Source organism: Bombina bombina, chromosome 1, assembly GCF_027579735.1.
Source record: "Bombina bombina isolate aBomBom1 chromosome 1, aBomBom1.pri, whole genome shotgun sequence".
Classification (NCBI taxonomy): Eukaryota; Metazoa; Chordata; class Amphibia; order Anura; family Bombinatoridae; genus Bombina; species Bombina bombina.
The window spans coordinates 1,551,053,320-1,551,076,532 of record NC_069499.1 but is presented as its reverse complement, the minus strand read 5'-3'; the positions used below and the strand labels follow the sequence as shown (position 1 = coordinate 1,551,076,532).

Sequence of the window (23,213 nt, the reverse complement as noted above, 5' to 3'; positions counted from 1 at the left end):
CAGGCATTCCATATAATCTATAATAGTATACATGAATACAGGCATTCCATATAATCTATAATAGTATATACATGAACACAGGCATTCCATATAATCTATAATAGTATACATGAATACAGGCATTCCATATAATATATAATAGTATATACATGAACACAGACATTCCATATAATCTATAATAGTATATACATGAACACAGGCATTCCATATAAACTATAATAGTATATACATGAACACAGGCATTCCATATAATATATAATAGTATATACATGAATACAGGCATTCCATATAATCTATAATAGTATATACATGAACACAGGCATTCCATATAATATATAATAGTATATACATGAATACAGGCATTCCATATAATCTATAATAGTATATACATGAACACAGGCATTCCATATAATCTATAATAGTATATACATGAATACAGGCATTCCATATAATCTATAATAGTATATACATGAACACAGGCATTCCATATAATCTATAATAGTATACATGAATACAGGCATTCCATATAATCTATAATAGTATACATGAATACAGGCATTCCATATAAGCTATAATAGTATATACATAGGCACAGGCATTCCATATAATCTATAATAGTATATACATGAATACAGGCATTCCATATAATCTATAATAGTATATACATGAATACAGGCATTCCATATAATCTATAATAGTATATACATGAATACAGGCATTCCATATAATCTATAATAGTATATACATGAATACAGGCATTCCATATAATCTATAATAGTATATACATGAATACAGGCATTCCATATAATCTATAATAGTATACATGAATACAGGCATTCCATATAATATATAATAGTATATACATGAACACAGGCATTCCATATAATCTATAATAGTATATACAGGAACACAGGCATTCCATATAAACTATAATAGTATATACATGAACACAGGCATTCCATATAATCTATAATAGTATATACATGAACACAGGCATTCCATATAATCTATAATAGTATACATGAATACAGGCATTCCATATAATCTATAATAGTATACATGAATACAGGCATTCCATATAATCTATAATAGTATATACATGAACACAGGCATTCCATATAAGCTATAATAGTATATACATAGGCACAGGCATTCCATATAAGCTATAATAGTATATACATAGGCACAGGCATTCCATATAATCTATAATAGTATATACATGAATACAGGCATTCCATATAATCTATAATAGTATATACATGAATACAGGCATTCCATATAATCTATAATAGTATATACATGAATACAGGCATTCCATATAAACTATAATAGTATATACATGAACACAGGCATTCCATATAATCTATAATAGTATATACATGAACACAGGCATTCCATATAATCTATAATAGTATATACATGAACACAGGCATTCCATATAATCTATAATAGTATACATGAATACAGGCATTCCATATAATCTATAATAGTATATACATGAACACAGGCATTCCATATAATCTATAATAGTATATACATGAACACAGGCATTCCATATAATTTATAATAGTATATACATGAACACAGGCATTCCATATAATCTATAATAGTATATACATAGGCACAGGCATTCCATATAATCTATAATAGTATATACATGAATACAGGCATTCCATATAATCTATAATAGTATATACAGGAACACAGGCATTCAATATAATCTATAATAGTATATACATGAACACAGGCATTCCATATAATCTATAATAGTATACATGAATACAGGCATTCCATATAATTTATAATAGTATATACATGAATACAGGCATTCCATATAATCTATAATAGTATACATGAATACAGGCATTCCATATAATCTATAATAGTATACATGAATACAGGCATTCCATATACTCTATAATAGTATATACATGAACACAGGCATTCCATATAATCTATAATAGTATACATGAATACAGGCATTCCATATAATCTATAATAGTATATACATGAACACAGGCATTCCATATAATTTATAATAGTATATACATGAACACAGGCATTCCATATAATCTATAATAGTATATACATGAACACAGGCATTCCATATAATCTATAATAGTATATACATGAACACAGGCATTCCATATAATCTATAATAGTATATACATGAACACAGGCATTCCATATAATCTATAATAGTATATACATGAACACAGGCATTCCATATAATCTATAATAGTATATACATGAATACAGGCATTCCATATAATCTATAATAGTATATACATGAACACAGGCATTCCATATAATTTATAATAGTATATACATGAACACAGGCATTCCATATAATCTATAATAGTATATACATGGGCACAGGCATTCTATATAATCTATAATAGTATATACATGAATACAGGCATTCCATATAAACTATAATAGTATATACATGAACACAGGCATTCTATATAATCTACAATAGTATATACATGGCACAGGCATTCTATATAATCTATAATAGTATATACATGGCACAGGCATTCTAAATAATCTATAATAGTATATACATGGCACAGGCATTCTATATAATCCATAATAGTATATACATGGCACAGGCATTCTAAATAATCTATAATAGTATATACATATTCCCAATATAATGTTCTCAGAATTACTCTCCTGTAGTTAGCCCCCTGACTTCTCATAACATGCTATCATCTGACGCTTCACCATGATTAGACACCATCTTTCACATCACTTCCATAACTATTGGCTACTGTATTGTACATCTCTAACTTGTTCTTGTTGGTAACTACTGAATCCACCCCTTATTAGCTGCCTCCCTTTGACTTCTAACCCTCACTGGCTTCCGTCACACAACTCGTCACTTCTGTGGCTACCATCTTTTCACCTTGTTAAATTGTCAAATAAAGATTTTGGCTGCTGCACTACAATTCTTTAATCTAATAGGCTGACACACACATTGTCAGCCTTGTAAGGCTCTGGAACTCTTTACCCTGATAGGTTCCTGCATATCGCTATTTCAAATCACTAGATTCAGTTTCTCCCTCATTCACCTCACTGGATCACCTAACTAGCTCCATCCCTTCTCCTCTTTCTTCTGATTGGCTATAGCTCACTGACCCTTATCGTATATCACTAACATTTAGCTCTTTAAGTGGCTGCCTCTCTGTAATTATTCCATCTAACACAAGTTTGTGGCTGCTATCCTCTAACTTATAAACTTATAAACTTATAAACAATTTTTGGTTGCTACACTTCAACCCTTCTCCTTAAGTTTTTGCTGCTCTCTGACATTTTCTTGTTCCCACCATCTAAATCTTTGTCCTGATTGACCTCCTCCGTTTCATTACTCTAATTGTCCAATTTTATATAATCCTAATGGCCCTCTCAATCACACTCTTACCCGCATCAAGTTACTTTCCATCTGTTCAGTACACTATTACCTGACTGGTTCAAAGGGTTTGGGTTCTGATTGTGGTCGGTTTTGGTACATCATGATGATTTCCCTAATCTCCCTGCTGGGTTGTGGCTTTGAAGCAGGCCTCACTACAATCCCTCCCTTCTTGGGTTCTTTATTTGAAGGCTCTGGCTTGATAGGGGTAGGGGTTGGGGTAGGTCGAACAGGTGGTGCCTTTTGAAGGGACATATCTGAAAAATCCATAAGGGGATCATTTTTAGTTAGTTTATGTAGGACCCAAGATGTTTCTTGTATTGACTATAATTCATTGTCTGAAACTTCACCTGGCTGGGGTTCTGGCTCAGCTGGTTCAGGTGTTTCTTCCTCACTTTCAGACCCTGGACTTGGGATGGGAAGAAGGATTTTGGAAGGAGGTCGCTGTGATTTTACATTTTTCTCTTTACCGCCTGCAAAAAAAAGAATTGATCATGTAAGAAGTTTGTGCCTTCTAATTCCAAAACACATAAGTCATATATTCTCTCCAAGGCTCACCCAGTTTCTGGAAGAATTGTCGTTTTTGCTCAAAAGTTCGTTTTTGAAACACATATTCAGTGTCATCCTCATTGTAAAAAACCTACGATAAAAAACACATTCTGTCACCAAGGGTCACCTTTTCCAATGTAGATAGCAATTCTGTTTTTCCCATACACTTAAAGAACTCTCTCTGTCCCTGCCCTACATGTGCCCATAAAAAGACAGGAGCAGATTACAAGTGGCACACGGTTGTATTTTTTCGCTCGCGTGATAACTGTAGAACATCGAATATCGCGTCAACGTTAACTTTTTCTCCCCATAGACTTAAATGTAGCGCACTTTAAAAAAAAAAAAAAAAAAAACACTTATCACTCACGTGTTAACCTGACACTGCGTAAGACCTACAGCACTAAACCCTAAGGTAGTTATGAATATTTTACATTCCAATTTACTTCACATAGTAGAAAATATTTTTATTATTAAAGGAACACTAAACCCAAATTTTTTCTTTCATGATTCAGAGCATGCAGTTTTTAAGCAACTTTCTAATTTACTCCTATTATCAATTTTTCTTTGTTCTCTTGCTATCTTTATTGAAAAAGCAGGAATGTAAAGCTTAGGAGCCGGCCCATTTTAGGTTCAGCATCCTGGATAGTGCCTGCTTATTGGTGGCTACATTTAGCCACAAATAAGCAAGCGTAACCCAGGTTCTGAACTAAAAATGGGCCGGCTCCTAAGCTTTACATTCCTGCTTTTTAAATAAAGATAGCAAGGGAAAAAAGAAAAATTGATACTAGGAATAAATTAGAAATTTGCTTAAAATTGATGCTCTATCTGAATCATTAAAGAAAAAAATTGGGTTTAGTATCCCTTTAAAAAAAAAAATATATATAATTATTTTTTAGTAATATATATATCTAAATAATATATACATGTATAGCCATATACATATATATATATATATATATATATATATATATATATATATATATATATATATATATATATATATATATATTTCTTCTAAGTGAAGAATAGTGGAATGTAAAATGTGTACAGTAAATACATAGTTAAACACATTACAAAAATATTAAAAATGGAAAGGACTCCAAAGTGTATATATATATGTTTATACGCGTATACATATGTATATATGTGTTTATATGTGTATATATGTTGTATGTATATACATATATAAACACATAAATACACATATATATATATATATATATATATACAGTTGCAAAAAAAAGTATGTGAACCCTTTCTAATGATATGGATTTCTGCACAAATTGGTCATAAAATGTGATCTGATCATCATCTAAGTCACAACAATAGACAATCACAGTCTGCTTAAACTAATAACACACAAAGAATGTAATGTTACCATGTTTTTATTGAACACACAATGTAAACATTCACAATGCAGGTGGAAAAAGTATGTGAACCCCTAGACTAATGACATCTCCAAGAGCTAATTGGAGTGAGTTGTCAGCCAACTGGAGTCCAATCAATGAGATGAGATTGGAGGTGTTGGTTACAGCTGCCCTGTCCTATAAAAAACACACACCAGTTCTGGGTTTGCTTTTAACAAGAAGCATTGCCTGATGTGAATGATGCCTCACACAAAAGAGCTCTCAGAAGACCTACGATTAAGAATTGTTGATTTGCATAAAGCTGGAAAGGGTTATAAAAGTATCTCCAAAAGCCTTGCTGTTCATCAGTCCACGGTAAGAGAAATTGTCTATAAATGGAGAAAGTTCAGTACTGCTGCTACTCTCCCTAGAAGTGGCCGTCCTGTAAAGATGACTGCAAGAGCACATTGCAGACTGCTCAATGAGGTGAAGAAGAATCCTAGAGTGTCGGCTAAAGACTTACAAAAGTCACTGGCAAATGCTAACATCCCTGTTAGCGAATCTACAATATGTAAAACACTAAACAAGAATGGATTTCATGGGAGGATACCACAGAGGAAGCCACTGCTGTCCAAACAAAACATTGCTGCACGTTTACAGTTTGCACAAGAGCACCTGGATGTTCCACAGCAGTACTGGCAAAATATTCTGTGGACAGATGAAACCAAAGTTGAGTTGTTTGGAAGAAACACACAACACTATGTGTGGCGAAAAAGAAGCACAGCACACCAACATCAAAACCTCATTCCAACTGTGAAGTATGGTGGTGGGGGCATCATGGTTTGGGGCTGCTTTGCTGCGTCAGAGCCTGGACGGATTGCTATCATCAAAGGAAAAATGAATTCCCAAGTTTATCAAGACATTTTGCAGGAGAACTTAAGGCCATCTGTCTACCAGCTGAAGCTCAACAGAAGATGGGTGTTGCAACAGGACAATGACCCAAAGCATAGAAGTAAATCAACAACAGAATGGCTTAAACAGAAGAAAATACACCTTCTGAAGTGGCCCAGTCAGAGTCCTGACCTCAACCCGATTGAGATGCTGTGGCATGACCTCAAGAAAGCGATTCACACCAGACATCCCAAGAATATTGCTGAACTGAAACAGTTCTGTAAAGAGGAATGGTCAAGAATTACTCCTGACCGTTGTGCACGTCTGATCTGCAACTACAGGAAACGTTTGGTTGAAGTTATTGCTGCCAAAGGAGGTTCAACCAGTTATTAAATCCAAGGGTTCACATACTTTTTCCACCTGCACTGTGAATGTTTACATAGTGTGTTCAATAAAAACATGGTAACATTTCATTCTTTGTGTGTTATTAGTTTAAGCAGACTGTGATTGTCTATTGTTGTGACTTAGATGATGATCAGATCACATTTTATGACCAATTTGTGCAGAAATCCATATCATTCCAAAGGGTTCACATACTTTTTCTTGCAACTGTATATATATACACACCCATACACATATTTAGACACATATATTTACACATTATAGCCCTATTTTTTATTAATATTTGTGAATACTTTTTATCAGAAAGTTTATACATGAGTGTAACACTTTATTTAAATGTATTTATATTATTATTTATTTTCAACTTGTAATACGTGTGCAAATTAGTGTGGTAGTGATTTTGCTTATCGCGACCCGTCCCTAAATTTAGTGCACGGCGCACCACTTGTAATCTAGCCCAGGGTAGATACACTGTTTTAAAATTTACTAGAGCTGAAATAGAGCAATACAGTCCCAGAATCCAGATGCTCACAAACCAGAGAAACTCTCTGAAAAAACAAAATGTATGCTTACCTGATAAATTCATCTCTTTCATGGTGGTGAGAGTCCACACACCTGGGATTCAACTCCTGGCCAGGAGGAGGCATTTACTCATTCCCACCTCTCTGGTATTCCAGTCTGACATTTAGCCAAGAAGGAGAAATATGGGCAAGGATAAAGCACGGAAAATGAGGTGCAACCCATTTATCTTACGCATTTCACGCTCAAAATAGTGCTTATTCATACTATGATTAAGCAATATTTTTAGCAGGAAATGCATTTGATGAATGGATTTTCCTCCTCCTTGTTTTTAAATTGATATTTAGGGGGCGAATTATCAAGCTCCGAATGGATGCCCCTGTTTGCACGCGAGCCTACAGGCTCGCCGGAAACAGCAGTTATGAAGCAGCAGTCTAAAGACCGCTGCTTCATAACTGATCCGCTGCCTCTGAAGCTGCGGTCTTCAATCCGCCCGATCCTATACGATTGGGCTGATTGACACCCCCTGCTAGCGGCCAATTGGCCGCAAATCTGCAGGGGGTGGCATTGCACAAGCAGTTCACAAGAACTGCTTGTGCAATGATAAATGCCAACAGCGTATGCTGTCGGCATTTATCGATGTGCGGCAGACATGATACACTACTTCGTATCATGTCCGTCCGCACTTTAATAAATCGTCCCCTAAGACTTTATTTTTTAAGGATTCTGATTCAGCCATTTTCCCTGCTTTATCCTTAAAACCATCTTATTTTGATAAAAGTAAGACAAGAAAGTTCACAAAAAAGAGCAAAAGAACCTGAAAGTCTTTCGGCAGAAGATATTGTTAAAAGCAACAAAAACTTCCAATACAGAAGCTAAATGTCCAAAGCATGCAGGTTCGTAAAGAGAAACCTGTAAAGCTTGAAAAACAAAAAACAAATGATTTAAAGAGGAGAGATTAGTTTAGACACTGGATATATCCTGACTAAGTCTGAACAAAGCCTTGGGGGCATATTTATCAAGCTCCGTACGGATCTTGATGCCTCGTGTTTCTGGCGAGCCTTCAGGCTCGCCGGAAACACAAGTTATAAAGCAGCGGTCTAAAGAACGCTGCTCCATAACTTGTCCGTCTGCTCTGAGGCGGCAGACAGAAATCGACAGAAATCAACCCGATCGAATACAATCGGGTTGATTGACACCCCCTGCTAGCGGCCGCAAATCTGCAGGGGGCGGTATTGCACCAGCAGTTCACCAGTACTGCTGGTGCAATGATAAATGCAGAGCGCGTATGCTGTCGGCATTTATGGATGCGCAGCGGACATGATCCGCAATATCGGATCATGTCCGCTCGCACAATGATAATTCAGCCCCTTGATGTCAAGACACTTAGAAATGTTCTTGTAGTATGAAACAGAAATAGGCAAACTGTAACTCTTTAGCAGATAAGCTACCTGAACCAAATTTCAAAAAGAAGAATTCTTGGAATTCTAAAAGAATGCCAGTTAAAACCCTGGGGAAAAAAGGGAAAAAATACTTTTAAAATAATTTGAGAAATGTTACTTGTAACAGGCTTTATGGCCTGAAATAAAGTGCTAAATACAGCATAAAAAATAGTTATTCAATCTAATCCACCAAGATGAGAGAGTTGAAATCTTGATTATTAGAAAACGCTTGACATCTGAATCAGATTCACAAACTAAGGCCTAGATTTGGAGTTTGGCGGTAGATGGGCTGTTAACGCTACGCGGGCTTTTTTCTGGCCGCACCATAAAATTAACTCTGGTATCGAGAGTCCCAAAAAATGCTGTGTTAGGCTCCAAAAAAGGAGCGTAGAGCATTTTTACCGCATTTTTACCGCAAATGCAACGATTCTCCCATAGGAAATAATGGGGCTGTTTGAGCTGAAAAAAAACCTAACACCTGCAAAAAAGCAGCGTTCAGCTCCTAACGCAGCCCCATTGTTTCCTATGGGCAAACACTTCCTACGTCTGCACCTAACACTCTAACATGTACCCCGAGTCTAAGCACCCCTAACCTTACACTTATTAACCCCTAATCTGCCGCCCCCGCTATCGCTGACCCCTGCATATTATTATTAACCCCCAATCAGATTGAGCTCGCATTCTATTGGCTGATCGGAACAGCCAATAGAATGTGAGCTCAATCTGATTGGCTGATTGGATCAGCCAATCGGATTGAACTTGATTCTGATTGGCTGATTCCATCAGCCAATCAGAATATTCCTACCTTAATTCCGATTGGCTGATAGAATACTATCAGCCAATCGGAATTCGAGGGACGCCATCTTGGATGACGTCCCTTAAAGGAACCGTCATTCGTCGGGAGACGCCGGAAGAAGAGGATGGATCCGCGTTGGCTGCTTCAACATGGACCCGCTCCGCACCAGATGGAAGAAGATCGAAGATGCCGCTTGGATGAAGATGTTTGCCGGTCCGGATGTCCTCTTCTTGCCGGATAGGAGGAAGACTTTGGACCCTCTTCTGGACTTCTTCAGTGGATGTCTAGCCCCCGCTTGGGTTGGATGAAGATATCGGAGCCAGGACCGATCGGTGATACCCGGTGAGGTGAAGACAAGGTAGGAAGATCTTCAGGGGCTTAGTGTTAGGTTTATTTAAGGGGGGTTTGGGTTAGATTAGGAGTATGTGGGTGGTGGGTTGTAATGTTGGGGGGGGGTATTGTATGTTTTTTTTTACAGGCAAAAGAGCTGATTTTCTTGGGGCATGCCCCGCAAAGGGCCCTGTTCAGGGCTGGTAAGGTAAAAGAGATTTTAAATTTATTAATTTAGAATAGGGTAGGGCATTTTTTTATTTTGGGGGTCTTTGTTATTTTATTAGGGGGCTTAGAGTAGGTGTAATTAGTTTAAAATTGTTGTAATATTTTTCTTATGTTTGGAAATATTTTTTTATTTTTTGTAACTTAGTTCTTTTTTATTTTTTGTACTTTAGTTAGTTTATGTAATTGTAGTTATTTGTAGAAATTGTATTTAATTTATTTATTGATAGTGTAGTGTTAGGTTAATTGTAGGTAATTGTAGGTATTTTATTTAATTAATTTATTGATAGGGTAGTGTTAGGTTTAATTATAACTTAGGTTAGGACTTATTTTACAGGTAATTTTGTTATTATTTTAACTAGGTAACTATTAAATAGTTCTTAACTATTTAATAGCTATTGTACCTAGTTAAAATAATTACCAAGTTGCCTGTAAAATAAATATTAATCCTAAAATAGCTACAATGTAATTATTATTTATATTGTAGCTATATTAGGATTTTTTTTTACAGGTAAGTATTTAGCTTTAAATAGGAATAATTTATTTAATAAGAGTTAATTAATTTCGTTAGATTAAAATTATATTTAACTTAGGGGGGTGTTAGTGTTAGGGTTAGACTTAGCTTTAGGGGTTAATACATTTATTAGAATAGCGGTGAGCTCCGGTCGTCAGATTAGGGGTTAATAATTGAAGTTAGGTGTCGGCGATGTTAGGGAGGGCAGATTAGGGGTTAATACTATTTATGATAGGGTTAGTGAGGCGGATTAGGGGTTAATAACTTTATTATAGTAGCGCTCAGGTCCGCTCGGCAGATTAGGGGTTAATAAGTGTAGGCAGGTGTCGGCGACGTTGTGGGGGGCAGGTTAGGGGTTAATAAATATAATATAGGGGTCGGCGGTGTTAGGGGCAGCAGATTAGGGGTACATAAGGATAACGTAGGTGGCGGCGCTTTGCGGTCGGCAGATTAGGGGTTAATTATTGTAAGTAGCTGGCGGTGACGTTGAGGGGGGCAGGTTAGGGGTTAATAAATATAATACAGGGGTCGGCGGTGTTAGGGGCAGCAGATTAGGGGTACATAAGTATAACGTAGGTGGCGGTCGGCAGATTAGGGGTTAAAAAAATGTAATCGAGTTGCGGCGATGTGGGGGGACCTCGGTTTAGGGGTACATAGGTAGTTTATGGGTGTTAGTGTACTTTAGAGCACAGTAGTTAAGAGCTTTATGAACCGGCGTTAGCCCAGAAAGCTCTTAACTCCTGCTATTTTTCTGCGGCTGGAGTTTTGTCGTTAGAGCTCTAACGCTCACTTCAGAAACGACTCTAAATATCGGCGTTAGGAAGATCCCATTGAAAAGATAGGATACGCAATTGACGTAAGGGGATCTGCGGTATGGAAAAGTCGCGGCTGAAAAGTGAGCGTTAGACCCTTTAATCACTGACTCCAAATACCGGCGGTAGCCTAAAACCAGCGTTAGGAGCCTCTAACGCTGGTTTTCACGGCTAACGCCAAACTCCAAATCTAGGCCTAAGTTCTGTACTTTCTTTCCTATAGCGAATCTCCCTAGAAGAAAGAGAAAAATTGATCAAAGATTGCAACAAAGGATTGTTCGAATGGTGGATAAAGAACCTCGATCAACTTCCATACAAATTCAAGCTGACCTTCAGGCACAGGGTACAAATGTGTCAACTCGCACTATACGTCGCCATCTGAATGAAAAGAGACGCTATGGTAGGAGACCCAGGAGGACCCCACTGCTGACACAGAAACATAAAAAAGCCAGATTGGAGTTTGCCAAAACTTACCTGAGAAGGCCAAAATCCTTTTGGGAGAATGTGCTGTGGTTAGACGAAACAAAATTACAGCTTTTTGGTAAAGCCCATCAGTCTAATAATACAGTCCCTACAGTCAAACATGGTGGAGGTTCACTGATGTTTTGGGGTTGATTTGCTGCTTTTGGCACTGGATGTCTTGACTGTGTGCATGGCATTATGAAATCTGAAAACTACCAAAGAATTCTGTGGTGCAATGTAGGGCCGAGTGTCAGAATGTTGGGTCTCCGTCAGAGGTCATGGGTCTTACAGCAGGACAATGACCCAAAGCACACATAAAAAAGCACCCTGAAATGGTTTAAGACAAAGCGCTGGAGAGTACTGAACTGGCCAGCACTAAGTCCAGATCTTAATCCCATAGAGCACCTGTGGAGAGATCTCAAAACAGCAGTTGGGAAAATTAACCCGTCCAATCTGAGAGACCTGGAGCAGTTGGTGAAAGAAGAGGGGCCCAAAATTAAAGTAGAAAGGTGTAAGAAACTCATTGATGGTTACAGGAAGCGATAGATTTCAGTTATTTTTTCCAAGGAGTGTGCTACCAAATATTAAATTGAGTGTGCCAATAATTTTATCCAGTCCATTTTTGGAGTTTTGCGTGGAATGTGTCAGATTTTGCTTTTTTTTTTCTCCACATTTTTGTGTCATACCAATACAAACAAAAGAAATAAACATGACAATGCCTAAACATTTGTAATTGCAACAATTTTCTGGGTGAAGTGGTGCATTATCTGACAGAAATGCAGGGGTGTCAATATTTTTGGCTATGACTGAATATATAAATATTTTTGTGAATATATATATATATATATATATACACAGGTATAGGTATATATATATATATATATATATATATATATATATATATATATATATATATATATATATAAATATCCTGTGGAGGCAAACATAAGACATGAATACCAGAGAGGTGGGAGGGACTAAGTGCTCTTAGAACTTTGGAAATATTTGGCTCCGCCCAGTGGCCAGCAGTTGAATCCCAGAAGTAATGGCTTGGGTACTCTCACCACCTTATGAAATAAAACTACTTTCTCCCTAAGCTTTTATTCTTCCTTTGCAATTATCATACCTAAAATAAACACCTCTCCATGAAAAGTCCCTTCATCAAAAATACTCAGATAATTTTCCTTCTGCATCATCCCTTACTAGGCTTCTCCTTAACTCTCTTACCGTGGCCTGCTTCATCAGAGCTGTAGCTTGCTTCTGTTACATAAGGACTTGCTAAATCAATGGACAACATACCATTTTCAACTTTCATCTTTTATAGAGCACAGTCCCTTTCTAAAACCTCTCTAAAATATTCATCTTTTGGTAGTTACCTCTGGAAAATCATTAGGTTTATGAAACTCTGTCTCTGGTTTTGATTTGGGTGCTGGGGCTTTTGGAGCTGGAGGGCCCGGAGGGGGAGCAGGTGCAGGAACTGGTGCAGGAGAGGGTTCAGAAGCAGGTGCTTGGGAAGGAACTGGAGAGGAGGCAGGAACAGTAGCAGGTGTTTGTTTATGAGCAGGTTTAGGGGCAGGCTTAAAGGCAGGCTTAGAGACCGCAGGAGGTTCTTGCTCTTTAGTCTTAAGTGGAGTGTCCTGCCGTGGTGACTGCTGCTGAGATAACATTGTGGCTTGAAGAGTCATCTGCTGAGCCTGGGAGAAAAATAATCATTGGGATCAAAATCAAAACTGAGGCCAAGAGATAGGTTGGCAAAGGTACAAAAAGAATAGGACACTGGAGTGCAAAGTTGCTAGGAACACAACAGGTAGAGTGGTATCTGGGCTTATAACTCAAAAACACAGAGAGACAGGACACACACAAGTACAAAGAGATAATAGGAAAGGCCTGATATAGACAAACAAAAAATCAGACTGGATACATAACGCTTTACTACAAGAAGATCTGGACCAACAACACAAAGGGAAGCACAACAGCCTTGGTATCCTTATGCAGTGTTTTCTGTGAGAAAGGGGCTATCATAATCTGACAACAAAACATGCAGCATCTCATGGACTAAGTATATTTCTTCCTATTGCTGACAGTTAACTTCACACACATAAAACGTCCTCACGTGGGACTATTACTGTAATAATATATATAAATGTACTCGTTTTCTTTATTTGCCTTTATTTTAGACCCCTAAAATATCTTAAAAACAATTTACAATTGCACATCTGTTTTCTGTAAGCCCAAGAACACAATTGTTTTACTGAATTATTGTCCCTAGTACATTTGTAAATACATCACACATAATGGTTAAGGCATATTTCTACCTTGCCAATGATTAGCTTTCAAGTACACTTTATCTCCAAACTGCTTTGCACAAACACTAGTGTAGTTATCTAGTATTTTTATAAAATCATTACAAACACTAGTGTAGTTATCTAGTATTTTTATAAAATCATTACAAACACTAGTGTAGTTATCTAGTATTTTTATAAAATCATTACAAACACTAGTGTAGTTATCTAGTATTTTTATAAAATCATTACAAACACTAGTGTAGTTATCTAGTATTTTTATAAAATCATTACAAACACTAGTGTAGTTATCTAGTATTTTTATAAAATCATTACAAACACTAGTGTAGTTATCTAGTATTTTTATAAAATCATTACAAACACTAGTGTAGTTATCTAGTATTTTTATAAAATCATTACAAACACTAGTGTAGTTATCTAGTATTTTTATAAAATCATTACAAACACTAGTGTAGTTATCTAGTATTTTTATAAAATCATTACAAACACTAGTGTAGTTATCTAGTATTTTTATAAAATCATTACAAACACTAGTGTAGTTATCTAGTATTTTTATAAAATCATTACAAACACTAGTGTAGTTATCTAGTATTTTTATAAAATCATTACAAACACTAGTGTAGTTATCTAGTATTTTTATAAAATCATTACAAACACTAGTGTAGTTATCTAGTATTTTTATAAAATCATTACAAACACTAGTGTAGTTATCTAGTATTTTTATAAAATCATTACAAACACTAGTGTAGTTATCTAGTATTTTTATAAAATCATTACAAACACTAGTGTAGTTATCTAGTATTTTTATAAAATCATTACAAACACTAGTGTAGTTATCTAGTATTTTTATAAAATCATTACAAACACTAGTGTAGTTATCTAGTATTTTTATAAAATCATTACAAACACTAGTGTAGTTATCTAGTATTTTTACAAAATCATTACAAACACTAGTGTAGTTATCTAGTATTTTTATAAAATCATTACAAACACTAGTGTAGTTATCTAGTATTTTTATAAAATCATTACAAACACTAGTGTAGTTATCTAGTATTTTTATAAAATCATTACAAACACTAGTGTAGTTATCTAGTATTTTTATAAAATCATTACAAACACTAGTGTAGTTATCTAGTATTTTTATAAAATCATTACAAACACTAGTGTAGTTATCTAGTATTTTTATAAAATCATTACAAACACTAGTGTAGTTATCTAGTATTTTTATAAAATCATTACAAACACTAGTGTAGTTATCTAGTATTTTTATAAAATCATTACAAACACTTTGCATAATCCAAGTCTTACCATTATTGTTGTATTATCTAGGGCCTAGATTATGAGTTTTGCGATAGAGGCTATGCGGTGCTAACGAGCAGTTTTCCCTCGATGCTAACTTATCTGCAGCGCTGGTATTACGAATTTTCAGAAATCCGTCATTAAAAGGCATGAAGTGAGCGTTGAGCAAAAATTTGCTCATTACCGCACTCCAATACCAGCGCTGCTTAAGTAAGCGGTAGCTAGGAATCAATGGGGAGAGCCGGCTGAAAAAAAGTCTAACACCTGCAAAAAAGCAGCGTAAAACTCCTTAACGCAGCTCCATTGATTCCTATGGGGGAATAAAAGTTATGTCTACACCTAACACCCTAACATGAACCCCGAGTCTAAACACCCCTAATCTTACACTTATTAACCCCTAATCTGCCGCCCCCGACATCGCCGACACCTACATTATATGTATGAACCCCTAATCTGCTTAACCCTAACATCGCCGACACCTACATTATATTTATTAACCCCTAATCTGCTGCCCCCAACGTCGCCGCCACTATAATAAACATATTAACCCCTAAACCGCTGCACTCCTGCCTCGCAAGCAAAATATTATTAACCCCTAATCTGCCGGCCCTAACATCGCCGCCACCTACCTACATTTATTAAACCCTAATCTGCCGCCCCCAACATCGCTGCCACTATATTAAAGTTATTAACACCTAAACCTAAGTCTAACCCTAAACCTAACACCCCCTAACTTAAATATAATTTAAATAAATCTAAATAAATATTACTATCATTAACTAAATTATTCCTATTTAAAACTAAATACTTACCTGTAAAATAAACCCTAAGATACTGTAGCTACAATATAACTAATAGTTACATTGTAGCTAGTTTAGGATTTATTTTTATTTTACAGGCAAGTTTGTATTTATTTTAACTAGGTAGAATAGTTATTAAATAGTTATTAACTATTTAATAACTACCTAGTTAAAATAAAAACACATTTACCTGTAAAATAAAACCTAACCTAAGTTACACTAACACCTAACACTACACTATAATTAAATAAATTAACTAAATTAAATACAATTACCTACATTAAATTAAATTAGCTAAAGTACAAACCCCCCCCACTAAATTACAGAAAATAATAAACAAATTACAGAAATTTAAACTAATTACACCTAATCTAATAGCCCTATTAAAATAAAAAAGCCCCCCCAAAATAAAAAAAGCCCTAGCCTAAACTAAACTACCAATAGCCCTTAAAAGTAATCAGCTCTTTTACCTGTAAAAAAAAATACAAACACCGCCAACAGTAAAACCCACCACCCACACAACCAACCCCGCAAATAAAATACTAGCTAAAAAAACCTAAGCTTCCCATTGCCCTGAAAAGGGCATTTGGATGGGCATTGCCCTTAAAAGGGCAGTTAGCTCTTTTGCGGCCCAAAGTCCTAACCTAAAAAATAAACCCACCCAATACACCCTTAAAAAAAAAACTAACACTAAGCCCCTGAAGATCGATTTACCGGGAGACGTCTTCATCCAAGCCGAGCGAAGTGGTCCTCCAGACGGGCAGAAGTCTTCATCCAGACGGCATCTTCTATCTTCATCCATCCGGCACGAAGCGGGTCCATCTTCAAGACATCCGATGCGGAGCACCCTCTTCATCCGACGACTAAAACAGAATGAAGGTACCTTTAAGTGACGTCATCCAAGATGGCGTCCCTTAGATTCTGATTGGCTGATAGAATTCTATCAGCCAATCGGAATTAAGGTAGAAAAAATCCTATTGGCTGATGCAATCAGCTCAATCCTATTGGCTGATTGGATCAGCCAAACCAATAGGATTTTTTCTACCTTAATTCCGATTGGCTGATAGAATTCTATCAGCCAATCGGAATCTAAGGGACGCCATCTTGGATGACGTCACGTAAACGTACCTTCATTCTGTTTTAGTCGTCGGATGAAGAAGATGCTCCGCGTCGGATGTCTTGAAAATAGACCCGCTCCGCGCCGGATGGATGAAGATAGAAGATACTTCTGCAAGTCTGGAGGACCACTTCGCCAGGCTTGGATGAAGACGTCTCCCGGTAAGTCGATCTTCAGGGGGTTAGTGTTAGGTTTTTTTAAGGGTGTATTGGATGGGTTAATTTTTTAGGTTAGGACTTTGGGCCGCAAAAGAGCTAACTACCCTTTTAAGGGCAATGCCCATCCAAATGCCCTTTTCAGGGCAATGGGGAGCTTAGGTTTTTTTAGCTAGTATTTTATTTGGGGGGTAGGTTGTGAGGGTGATGGGTTTTACTGTTGGGGGGGTTGTTGTTTTTTAAGGGCTATTGGTAGTTTAGTTTAGGCTAGGGTTTTTTTTTATTTTGGTTTTTTTTTTATTTTATTTTAATAGGGCTTAGGTTAGCTTTTGTAGATTAGGTGTAATTAGTTTAAATTTCTGTAATTTGTTTATTATTTTCTGTAATTTAGTGTTTATTTGTTTTTGTACTTTAGCTAATTTAATTTAATGTAGGTAATTGTATTTAATTTAGTTAATTTATTTAATTTAATTATAGTGTAGTGTTAGGTGTTAGTGTAACTTAGTTAGGTTTGGTTTTATTTTACAGATAAATTTGTCTTTATTTTAACTAGGTAGTTATTAAATAGTTAATAACTACTTAATAACTATTCTGCCTAGTTAAAATAAATACAAACTTGCCTGTAAAATAAAAATAAATCCTAAGATAGCTACAATGTAACTATTAGTTATATTGTAGCTATCTTAGGATTTATTTTACAGGTAAGTATTTTGTTTTAAATAGGAATAATTTAGTTAATGGTAGTAATATTTATTTAGATTTATTTAAATTATATTTAAGTTAGGGGTGTAAGGTTTAGGGTTAGACTTAGGTTTAGGGGTTAATAACTTTAATATAGTGGCGGCGACGTTGGGGGGCGGTTTAGGGGTTAATATGTTTATTATAGTGGCGGCGACACTGGGGGCGGCAGATTAGGGGTTAATAAGTATAGGTAGTTGGCGACGACATTGGGGGAGGGAGATTAGGGGTTAATAAATATAATGTAGGTGTCGGCGATGTTGGGGTCAGCAGATTAGGGGTTCATACATATAATGTAGGTGGCGGCGGTGTCCGGAGCGGCAGATTAGGGGTTAAAAATTTTATTTTAGTATTTGCGATGCGGGAGGGCCTCGGTTTAGGGGTTAATAGGTAGTTTATGGGTATTAGTGTACTTTTTAGCACTTTAGTTATGAGTTTTATGCTATGGCGTTGTACCATAAAACTCATAACTACTGACTTTTAAATGCGTTAGGACTTTTGACAGGGTAGGGTGTACCGCTCACTTTTTGGCCTCCCAGGACAAACTCGTAATATCAGCGCTATGGAAGTCCCATAGGAAAAAGACTTTACAAAGTTTACGTAAGTCGTTTTGCGGTAAGGCCAAAGAAGTGCGCGGTGACCCTAAACCTTCAAGAATCGTAATACCAGCGGGCATAAAGAAGCAGCGTTAGGACCTCTTTTTTACCCTAACGCACAACTCGCAATCTAGCCGTAGGAAATTGCTTTGACAGTGGTATAGTCACACCTGTTGCATTATTATTATGTTGTAGGATAAATTTGAACATCATCACTGATTTATTTCTACTATTGTTTTATTATTACTGATTTCATATTCCTATATTTTTGGTATTGTTTCAGCACTGTTAATAAATTGCATTTTCACTTATAATTTATGGCTGGCACTATCGTGTTACGAATTATACTTTGGAGCGCACACAAAAGATTTCTGTGAGATTTGTATATGTGTTTTCTTATGACTATCCAGGGTGCTATTTTATGTGATTAGCCTATAAATGAGCTCATTTCCATTGAGCCATTAAAAATGGAGCCGTAAGTTACCGAAGTTGCCGGCAGCTAAAAGTAAATTACGGCTCCATTTTAGTACCAGGTTTCCATTGAAAAGGATAGCGCATTGCGTGCAGTTGCCCTTTTCGTGTAGGTGTAAGTTAGCATTTTGTTAACGTTTCCACCCGATGACGAATTTCTTTAAAATTAATAGGTTACTATGGTAACCCGACCTTACACTATATTCGATCACAGGTAACAAAGTTATCTTTGTGAAATATCAGAAATGGTTCCTTATTGGAAAAAGCTTATGACTGTGAGATTTGTCTTTCAAAGGTGATAGCTACAAGATGTCCTACACAGCATAGTGGTTGAAATGAAGTGGGCATATGTGCTACCAAGACAGTAAATTCCACGGAGGTGTGATATTTCCTCCCTGGAAAGATTGGGTGATTAAATTACTTTGAGCCCATTTAGTAATATAATTTGCTTATAATGCTGATACTTGAACATTAAGATATTATGACCTAGGTCTTTCAGGTAAACAACATGCCGAAAATGGAGAAGACAACAAGTCTGCAGATGGTTATTAAGTTATGCTGTACAATCTGTGATTATAAGGTCTCTCATATCTCAGGATAAACAAATTATCTTGATGTTTTCCTAGCTCTAAGCATAGTCTGAATAGCCTCTTCAGGAATATTAAACTGTAAGAGACAAGGCTCTAAGTGAATGTTTGACATATGACACCCCAATTGCCTTTGACAACAAGCTGGAAATGTATTGCCTCATCTCTAATATACTGATAGAGAGTTTGGAGTATGTGATGTTGACTGTGCTGACCTTAGAATACTGTTCCCCAATCATAGGAGCTTGAGTCTGTAGATAGATGAATCCATCATAAGAGAGACCTCTTGACAAATTTAATATGGCCACCAATCTAGTTATTCTTTCAGCTGAGTTATAAAAACTCCATAGGCTCAGAAAATACTTCTGCAGGTGTCTCATGCCACCTTGTTCATACAGCACAAAATTTCCTCTCAGCCCACACTAGATCAACACAAGACACAGAAGCAATAACGGTACTACCATGTTCCCAAGATGATGCCCACCACAAGACCACCAGGGTAGAGAAAGCGCAAGGCAGGACCTTCTGCCTCCAAGCACCAGGAAGGCATCTAGACTCATTTTATCTTGAGCACCAATACATAAGCCATTTGCCTGGAATATGCAGAAAGGCAAACTCTCCTTTAAAGGGACAGTAATCACCTTGTAATTACAAAACATTTCTGTTGTGTTGCTATAAAATAACATCAGCCAAACTTCACCCACTATTTGCCTTATTTGGAGGAGCAATCCTGGGCTTTAGTCTGCAGACAACAAGGCTAACCACTGTCATAAAGTTAGTATAAAATGTGTTGTTTTGCAGTTCTTAGCAGCTAAATACAGCTAGGAAACATATGTAGTAGGGTTAGCCTTGATAAGTTTGCAGTGTGCATTTCATAATCAGAGAATTAGAAATCCATCTGCAGAGCTAATTAGATGAAAAGGGGCACTATAAACCATTAAAGTATAATACAAAGTTGTTTCATTACGCACAATTAAACATTTTATAAACAGATCTTAATAACGCTGACCAATCTGCCAGAAAGCCACAAAGAGAAGATATTTCAATATTATCCACTCTGTACAAAGAGAGAATTAAGAATATAACGCAGAGGCGTAACTAGAAACCACAGGGCCCAGGTGCAAGAATCTAAGAAGGACCCCCCACCCCCCCACCAAAAAAAAAGTGATTTTGATACATATATATATATATATATATATTTTTTTTTTTTTTACATTTAACACAGAAAAAAATGTGAATCAGATTAGATGTCTGCAAAAGGAGGTACCCTGTGCCCATAGTCTGTGAGATGGTCTGACCCCCCATTACTGTATATATTGACACTGTTTAACCCACCAGTACTGTATATAGTGAGTTAGTGACACAGTCTGTAATCTGCCGGTGAGATGGCTGGCCTGACCCTACCCGCCCCAGTACTTTATAAAGTGACCACAGTAGTCAGTGACATGGTCCAGCCCCCCCGTACTGTATATAGTGGTACTGTATAGTGACACTGTTTATCCCCCCCATGCTGTAGTAAAAAGGTCTGTAATTTGCTGGTTCCGAAAACATACACACACACACACACATACATGCATAAATACACACATAGTCACATACACACACACACATACACACATACATAAACACCAATTGGTAAAACAGAAACACTAACCCCTGTAGTCAGAGACCCTAGTGAAGCATAATGTCACACTCACATGATACCAGTGCAGGCAGTGGCAGGTCAACGGTTTTTTATTGTAAAAAAAAATATTTTTTTTTTTAAGCTGGGCCCCCAGTCACAATTGCGACCCTCTGCACCCCCTGTAGTTTCGCCCCTGATATAACGTCTGCTAAGGTGAGTCACCTTTATTCATTGCCATGGAAAATTGAGACTATTTTTGGTACTTCTATCCATATATGTATGAGCAGTCATAATGCTAGTATGATATGGATGCAAATACAGAGGGGCAGTACACATAGCACAATGACATAGAGGGGGGAGTAGACATCACACAGGGATATATAGGGGTCAGTACACATAGCACAGGGATATATAGGGATCAGTACACATAGTACAGGGATATATAGGGGAAAATACATATCACACAGGGATATATAGGGGTCAGTACACATAGCACAGGGATATACAGGGGTCAATACACATAGCACAGGGATATACAGGGGTCAATACACATAGCACAGGGATATACAGGGGTCAATACACATAGCACAGGGATATACAGGGGTCAATACACATAGCACAGGGATATACAGGGGTCAATACACATAGCACAGGGATATATAGGGGGAAATACATATCACACAGGGATATATAGGGGTCAGTACACATAGAACAGGGATATATAGGGATTAATACACATAGCACAGGGATATATTGGGGGAATACATATAACACAGGGACATATAGGAGGCTGAACACATAGCACAGGGATATATAGGGGGAATACATATCACACAAGGATATATAGGGGTCAGTACACATAGCACATAGCACAGGGATATATAGGGGGAATACATATCACACAGGGATATATAGGGGTCAGTACACATAGCACAGGAATATATAGGGGGAAATACATATCACACAGGGATATATAGGGGGCAGCACACATAGCACAGGGATATATGGAGGCAGTACATATAGAACAGTGATATATAGGGGCAGTACATATAGCACAGGGATATTTATGTGGAAGTACATATAACACAGGGATATATAGGGGGAATACACATAGCACAGGGATATATAGGGGTAAATATACAAAGCACAGGGATATATAGGGGGCAGTACACATAACACAGGGATATATAGGTGGTTGCACACATAACACAGGGATATATAAGGGGCAGTACACATAACACAGTGGGCAGTACACATAGCACAGGGATATATTGAGGGAAATACACATTGGGCAGGGCTATATAGGGGGCAATACACATATCACAGGGATATATAGGGGCAGAACACAAAGCACAGGGATATATAGGGGCAGTACACATAACACAGGGATATATAGGGAGAAATACACATAGCACAGGGATATATAGGAGGCAGTACACATAACACATGGCTATATTGGGGGATATATAGGGGGAAATACACATAGCACAGGGATATATAGGGGCAGTACACATAGCACTGGGATATACAGGGGCAGTACACATAGCACAGGGATATATAGGGGACAGTACACATAGCACAGGGATATATAGGGGACAGTACACATAGCACATGGATATATAGGGGGAAGAACACATAGCACAGGGATATATAGGGGACAGTACAAATAACACAGGGATATATAGGGGCAGTACACATAGCACAGGGATATATAGGGGACAGTACACATAGCACAGGGATATATAGGGGGCATAACACATAACACAGGGATATAAAGGGAGCAGTACACATAGCACAGTGACATAGAGGGGAGAGTAGAC

The 23,213-nt window shown here is 36.9% G+C and overlaps 1 protein-coding gene across 1 annotated transcript in view; it reads right to left on the bottom strand.

The window, feature by feature from the left end:
• MYO15B (myosin XVB) overlaps positions 1 to 23,213 on the bottom strand; it is a 214,696-nt gene that overhangs the window by 105,104 nt on the left and 86,379 nt on the right. Inside the window, exons 14-17 of the mRNA XM_053722137.1 lie at positions 13,080 to 13,397; positions 3,974 to 4,055; positions 3,766 to 3,888; positions 3,473 to 3,672 (exon numbers count right to left, since the gene is read on the bottom strand). Of these exons, the coding sequence (XP_053578112.1) occupies positions 3,473 to 3,672; positions 3,766 to 3,888; positions 3,974 to 4,055; positions 13,080 to 13,397 (723 nt within the window). The remainder of the gene's footprint in view (positions 1 to 3,472; positions 3,673 to 3,765; positions 3,889 to 3,973; positions 4,056 to 13,079; positions 13,398 to 23,213) is intronic.